The sequence below is a fragment of the Crocodylus porosus genome, unplaced genomic scaffold (genome assembly GCF_001723895.1).
Source record: "Crocodylus porosus isolate Cpor-Errol unplaced genomic scaffold, CroPor_comp1, whole genome shotgun sequence".
NCBI lineage: Eukaryota > Metazoa > Chordata > Crocodylia > Crocodylidae > Crocodylus > Crocodylus porosus.
Genome location: NW_017728886.1, coordinates 197,013,246 through 197,020,650, shown reverse-complemented (window position 1 = coordinate 197,020,650; position 7,405 = coordinate 197,013,246). Strand labels below are relative to the sequence as shown.

The 7,405-nt window shown below is 40.7% G+C and overlaps 1 protein-coding gene across 2 annotated transcripts in view; it reads right to left on the bottom strand.

Annotated features, from left to right (window-relative positions):
• LOC109318551 (chloride transport protein 6-like) overlaps positions 1-6,623 on the bottom strand; it is a 124,886-nt gene extending 118,263 nt beyond the window's left edge. For both annotated transcript variants that reach the window (XM_019547878.1, XM_019547884.1), the window contains exons 1-2: positions 5,875-6,623; positions 1,032-1,161 (exon numbers count right to left, since the gene is read on the bottom strand). In XM_019547878.1, coding sequence (XP_019403423.1) covers positions 1,032-1,161; positions 5,875-6,119 — 375 coding nt within the window. In that variant the 5' untranslated portion in view covers positions 6,120-6,623. The remainder of the gene's footprint in view (positions 1-1,031; positions 1,162-5,874) is intronic.
• Positions 6,624-7,405: the final 782 nt, after the last annotated feature.

The following is a 7,405-nucleotide window of genomic DNA, read 5'->3' as shown; positions in this document are numbered from 1 at the left end:
CATGTGTCATCCAAAAGATCGACAGCAAAGTGCCAACTTAGTTCACTTGCCCCAGAGACTGGGACCAAGTAAGTCTTCCTCAGGATGTATGCTTGTGATTGCAGAAATAAGCATTGCAACCTGAACCATGGGCCTATAATAATATAATAATCCACCCCTACTTCCTTTTGATAACGGCTGGATCTTATATATTTTTTATCAGTTGAAATCAAAACTCTTCCCGAAGTAGGTAAACGTTATCCTCTCTGTTTTACAGAAGGGGAAATTAAGGAACAGAATGGTGACATGACTTGCCCAATATCATCCAGCAGTCCAGGTACTGAGTCAAGGATAGTATGCAAGTCTGGCGAGTCCCAGTCCAACACAGTTGTGTGTGTGTGTGGATTAAGTCGATCTGCTACATTGGGTGCATTCATATTTAGTTCCAATTTCTGGCTACAATTCAAATCCAGGTCTGCAGACTAGCAACACATTCCATTGATAATGAATTTTTTCTGTGAGTAGTGACCAAAACTGACCATGCATGTGAAGACTAGGCCTACAATAGTACAGAAGTGCACCAACAGGCTTGAGAAGTGTTCCTTTTTTCCCAAGACAAGTTGGAAAAATCGTTTAAAAGATCTGGCTACTAGAAAATAAGTCTTTGGGACAGTGATTAAAAAGAAATAGCTTCATAACATTCTTCATTGGGATCTGTATTAGTCAAACAGAGTGCAATAAAATCTTGTCCATCAAAGACTTGTCTGTACATTCAGAAGCCTTGCAAAGCCAGCTGCTTATCATGTACTGTGCTTCAGATATTATGTTTCCCAGTGATGCAGCCCATGCTTTATCCAAGCCATTAAGAACACGTTCTTAAGGTAAGTAATTACTGAGTAAAAATGCTATTAAGTAGAAATTTACTTTCAAGCTAAGCTGAAAGCACAGTGCCAACAGTCAGGTAAAAGTTTCATGTTCATGGAGTTTGACTATCCTATCTCCCAGAAAAGTGTAATGAAGAGAAGAGATCAATATTTTCTTTTTATACTCACCTGAAGGTAATTTTCTACCAGTTTCCATTTCAATTTGATGAGACAGTCAATTATCTGATGAGTCAGAAATCCCAGCATTCCCACTCCTATTCCAATTAGCCCCATCAACAGCCATCGATCCCAGTCAGTTCTAAAAATGGAAGAGTACCATTAGCCTTTTGTAGAGCTGAGTGTGGTACATCTAACAAGTAGGTACACCTCTTATATGTCTAATTTTATTATAATCATACAATTGCAAGAGGCCAAAACATAGAAACCTGATGTCTCTCGTTTCCGCCTGTATCAAGTAGGAAACTACAAGTAAGTACAAAGATAGAACTTCTACTGGAAATTGGTTCCATTTGCTAATGAAACTAATTAGTGTTAATGCAAAGTAACATATCCATATATTTTGTAATATGTGTTTGCACAGACATTTATGCATAAATGTGGGAGTAAACCAGGAAAGGGCAAGCATTTGGGCCCAAGGGCATTTTGATGAGCTCCTGAGGGCTGGGTCACCACAGGTCCCCCTGCCTCCTCCCCCACCATCTGCACAACAACTCTATAAAAACTTTCTTTGGGACTTTGGATGGGTGGAAGTAGTGTTCAGGAGTGTCTCTCTGCATGCCCTGCACTGTGAGGGGGTGGGGAGGGGCTGCCTGGGTGCTATTTCCAGGGAGCCAACCAGGGTGAGGGGAGGGAGAGGGAGGCAAGGGGCACATGCAGCATAGCTCAGTTGGGTGACGTGGTCCACAGCTGCCCCCGTGGCAGCCGTGGCATTCTGTGGGGGAAGCTATGGGCCGGGACCAGTCACTTGGTGGTCTGGATCTAGCTCATGGACCATATTTTGCCCATCCCTGGAGTAGGCTACATACAAAAGGATCTCAAAAGCTATTAAAATTAAGGGTTGAAAATTTGTACTTCTTTGTCTGAGCACTAAGAAAGGAATGCAGTAGGTGGCTATTCTTCCTCTCTAGTGAAGGTCCAATGCTGACAATGAATCAAGGATGAAATCTGGTGTCCCACAAAACAATTTTAGCAAGAGGATTGACAAGGCAAGTATTTCCTCCCACTTCTGCAGGGTGCCCCAACTCTACCCATTGGCCAGATCTTCAGGTCATTTTAACGCTTGGCCGCTGCTGTAAGATGCATGGACTGTCGGCAAGCAACAAATGTAATGAAGCGATATGGAGTGGAGACACCTGAGAATTGAACTGAGATCACATCAGAGCAATCAAATTCAGTAAAACCAGTTTTAAAAAACCTTGTCCGGGGTAGAAGTGACAGAAAAGATTCTCAGATCTTGCCTTTTCCTGGAGGCATGGGGAACTGGTAGCACTGAAACCTCCCTCCAATAGACCTAGGCAGTTGCTCCAATAGGCCTAAGTTGCTGTCTTGAATGGGTGTTTGTTGGAATCTTCCAGTTCAGCTTAATAAGGGGTAATAAGGCAGATAAAATTAAGCTATTGGTCTCATGTTGTTGAGTTAACATTTGCATTCCGAAGCCTTATGGGCAATTTTTTGTGTTTGTTTTAAGTGTTAGTCCTGAATAGTAACAGTAGCTCCTTATGAGGCCATTACAGGCTGCTATAATAAGTCACTCTCTTTCTCTGTTTTAGCTAAATGCATTGATTCAACCTGTGTCCTAGAATACAGTGTCTTTGTCTCCAGTTTATAGAAGTCTCAAATATAAAGCTCATGTTTAATTATGTATAAATAACAATCCCTGGTTTATGCAAGGAATCATTTACTGCTAAAAACCTCCCCAATCAGATATTACTGACTTTCAGGCTTGTATAATATTGCAGAAGAGGCCATTTTTTGCTTTTAGAATACACCAAGTATTTTAAAGCAATTTCCATGAAAAGACTATCCAAAGATTCCTTACAAGGTCTTTAATACCACTTTTCCTTCCAAACTGTACAAGTTGAACAATGAGTTACACTATTTCTTTGCTCATTATATGCATCAGAATCAAAAGAATGAACACTTTAAGGAAATGATTTTAGTAAAAAGTTGTTTACTCAGTTGCCTCCCTCTGATTATTGAATCATAGAAATAGGGATAGAAAGTAATGGTGTACGAAATAGGCCATATTCTATTCGTATTCAACCCAAATGGGAACAGCGATTTGATTCATTGATTTGGCTGGCTCTCCCCAATTCGAATCAGCCAAAGCTGAATCTAAAGATTCAATGCTGATTCAGAGAATTAGCAATTCAGCCATAGGTACAGCTTTAAATGTTTTTTCTACATACCTCAAGGTACCAGGCATGGCTCGTGAGTGCTGCAACGCTGGGGTGGATGGAGCATCCCACAAGAGCATGAGTGCCCCCCCCCCCCATGTGGTTGGCGGCAAACCTGAAAGTGGCCTGGAAGTTGGGTCTGCCGCCAAGCGCGCAGGGAGCCTCCCACATCCCTCCCCAGCTCAGCCATCAGCCATGGGGGACCCCGGGTGCCCTCCCAGACCCAGGAAGCACAAGTCACCGAGCTGGGGGAGTGGGGGCGGGACCCTAGCATGCTCCCCAGGGGACTGGAAGTGCTTCTGGGTCTGCTGCCGAGCACACTGGGAGTCCCCCCTCTGGTGGAACGCTCCATCAACCCCACTATTGCAGCATTCATGACCACCAGGTACCTTGAGGTATGTAGAAAAAACATTTAAAGCTGTGTCTATGTCCAAATCACTGAATATGTCCAAATCTCTCCAAATCAATTCAGAGGGCTCCGATTCGATTTGGAGAGATTAGAAGGTCTCCTGATTCAATTTGGACTCAGAGATTCGGCCACCAAATCAGGCCAAATCTCTGTTGAATCAAATCAGGGACTGAAGCTTCGCACAGCCCTAATAAAAGGACCTCAAGCAGTCATATTGTCCATCCACATGCACTGATGTAGGATCTACTACACTTATACCATTTCTGATACCTGTTCTCAAGAACCTTCAGGCCAGGTACTGACATTATACTTTCACTGGTATAAGTGACTGGAAACTGGTCTATACCTGTAACAGAACAGAAGCTTGGCACATAAAACCAGTTTATACCCATAACAGAACAGAAATTCAGCACACACTAATTGGTTTTAAAATGGCAGAACCTGATCTAAGATTGCCCCCCCCCAAACAACCATAGAGTAGATGCATGTTCTGTTCACTACTGATCTAAACTACACTGCTTACAGAAAATTGCATAACTTAGATAAATTCTACACTGGCTTTTTGGAATGTCTATACCTAGCCCCAGTGACAGAGACTACACAATCTGCTGAGATAATCTATTCTAGTGCTTAATTATCCTTCCAGATTTTTTTTCCTAATGTGCAATCTACATTTCCATTGCTGTAATTTACTCCTTATCCTGCCCCACAATGGATACAACCAATATTTTATTACTTCCTTCTTTGCAGTAACTTTTTACAAATTTAAAGATTATCATGACTTTCCTCAGTCTCCTCTTCTCTAGATCAGGCAAACCTACTGCTTGCACAATATTTCCATACAGAGCACATTTTCCAGGCTTCTTAATTTTGTTGCTCTCCTCTGTACTTTCAATTGGTCCACATCTGTCATGAAATGCAAGTGTACAATTGAGGTCTTTCCTCTGGTGTGTGAAATGGAAGAGTTACTTAACATCCCTTTCAAAATCATTTCTCCTATATCCCAGTGTAACATTTACATTTTTTTCCAAAATAGTATAACATTATTGACTTTTTCAATTCATGATCCATTGCAACTTTAACATCCTTTTTTGAAGAACTGCCATCTAGCCAATTGCTCCCAATGGTGTTTTTGTTCACTTGATTATTCCTACTAAATGTAGTACTTTCCAATTTTTCAAGATCATTTTAACTGCTGATCCCATCTTTCAAAGAGTTTGCAATCATTCCCAGTATAGTATCATCTGGAACATTTAACAGTATATTCCAGTCCATGATGCAAGTCATTAATGAAAAGAATGTATTGCACTGACCCATGAGAAACCACCCCTGGACCTCATATGATAATTCCTTCTAGTATGACAGTGAACCATTGATTACTACTCTTTGTGTACAGTTTTGCAATCAGTCTTGTACAATAATTTCAGCTGTATTGTATTGATTATTTTATACTCTCACCCCTCCTTTTTGCAGGCAGCCCTCACAAGCACAACATTGTCATTTTATTTTGAATAATACTTTAGAATTTTACATCATCTGCACTCAAACAAGCTCAATTCATTTGGCAAACATTAGTAAACAGTCTCTTAGCACCACGGTGACAAAAGAGGAATAAATCCTCATCTTGTGGAATACTAAGAGGCACAGAGAAAGTATTCTAAGTCCAACAGACATGGCAGAAGCCAGAACTAGAAAAAAGAAGCTTAATTTTCTGATGATCAGTCTAGGGTTTGCACCACAAAACCTCCTTCCACCAAACCAACAAATGAAAGATTTTTCCATAGTATGATCCTCGAATCTATTTAACTCACTACCACTTGCCAGACAGCTCACCTGAGTAGCAATCAAGAGTTAGGATACAAATGTTATGTGCTACCTTAGGCACACCCACCCTGTACCCTCATCCCCACATGTAATGTAGGAATACGATTTTATTTCTCTCAAGAGATTAATCTATTTTCTCTGAGGCACCCAAGTGTTACGATAAGAACAGCTTTTGAGTAAAACAGACTTCTCTCCCTACTTTGCACTGTTGAAAACCTTACATTCTGGGAAGCTCTACAAAATTCACATACTTATCAATGATAATCAAGGTCAATCAATCAACTTCCATACTGTTTAGAGGTAGTAAGGTTGATATATATTTTTACTACCCTGAGACTGTAGGAAACTAGACTGCTTGGCCCAAGGGATGGGGCATTATTACCTGTATGCTTTCTCCTGTAGCCACTTCTTGTAAGCTTCACTGTGTGAAGGTAAATAATCCAAGCTCTCATAAGAAGTTGCTAGACATTCGCTCTTCTCCTCTCCACATTTATAGTTTGCTGAGCCACCAACATTAATGTTACAACGCCTGTCCAGAGAATTAATCAAATCAGGCCCATCTTCTGCCAAGAACATCTGCTCTTCACTATTAGCCAAATGTCTCTTCCAGAAAAAGAGTGATGACATGCTCCCAAGCTCCAGGAGTCTTTGGGATAGTGACAAGAACTACCTGAGGCTGAAGACATCAGTTGCCTTGCTTCTCTCTGAAAGTTAGAGGTGGAAAAATACACCAGGATGGTGTACTTTCCCTGGGCAGCTGAGACTGGTTAACATGTTGTGGGTTTGATTAGCTGTGGCACTGCCTAGGTCTAGCATGTCTGTAGCACCGAGAGCCTGTCTGAACTAGATCTTGTTGGTGAAGAAGTCACCAAAAGTACAAAGGGCTTTAAAATTGTGGGTTGGTACGCGACAGCAATGAGTGTAGCTTTTCCTTAATGAAAGGGCAGGTAATATGAAAGAAAAATCCTTAAAATGTGTGTGGGGGAGGAAGGAAGCAGGAAATCAAGTGTCAGTTGTAACATGTAGTTGACAAGAACAAGAGTTCTGGTCAACATATGATCACAAAAAAAATAAAGGAATACTAGAATGCCAGAGCATTTGAAGCACTACACTTACCTCTCAGTGTATGCATTTTCCCCAGCAAAATTGCTTCTGTTACAGAGTTGAGTTTTTTAAAATATAGGACAGGAAGGGGTCAAGCAACTATGTTTCCTACATTCTTAGGGAATCGTTAACCCAAGGAATCTCCAAAATTGCTACTTACATCACATACTACAGAGCCTAATACATGAAACACCATGAGTATCCTATAAAGGCCAGTGCCCTGGCACTGCAACAACAGGAAAGTTGCTGGTTAATATATGCTCGGTAGATATCTAGAAAAAAAGGACCATGAGTCAAAATACAGGGAAGGAAAAACCTCACCGTGTCTGTGCCAATCTGACATGAGGGAAAAATTCTCTCTTGATCCCAAATTCATTCATCAATGTGACCCTGAGCAGAAAAGCAAGACCCTCTAGCCAGGAACCTCTGGGTTTCCTAAATTGAACTAAACATTTTCAAATCTAGGGAATTTTCAGTTTGATCACACTCTTAATTACAAATTACTTAACTAGTGCTCATATCTGCTTCAAATTCACCAGCACAAGCTGCTTTTACACTTATTCATAAAATCATATACAGTCTTAAACACAGCAGATATTCAAGAGCTGTGAAATGTGTGGCAACTAGAATGAACTGAATGCTTTAATTCTCTTAACATTTGCAAATCAAATGAGCATTTCTTTAAAAAGGTCTCAACTGTCACATGTAAATTAGGTGTGTGTGGAGGGGGGAATGATTCTTGAACAAACTCTACTTCTAATACAAATTCCTAAAGTCCTTTGCTCTTATAAATAGGTAGAAAAAGAGAT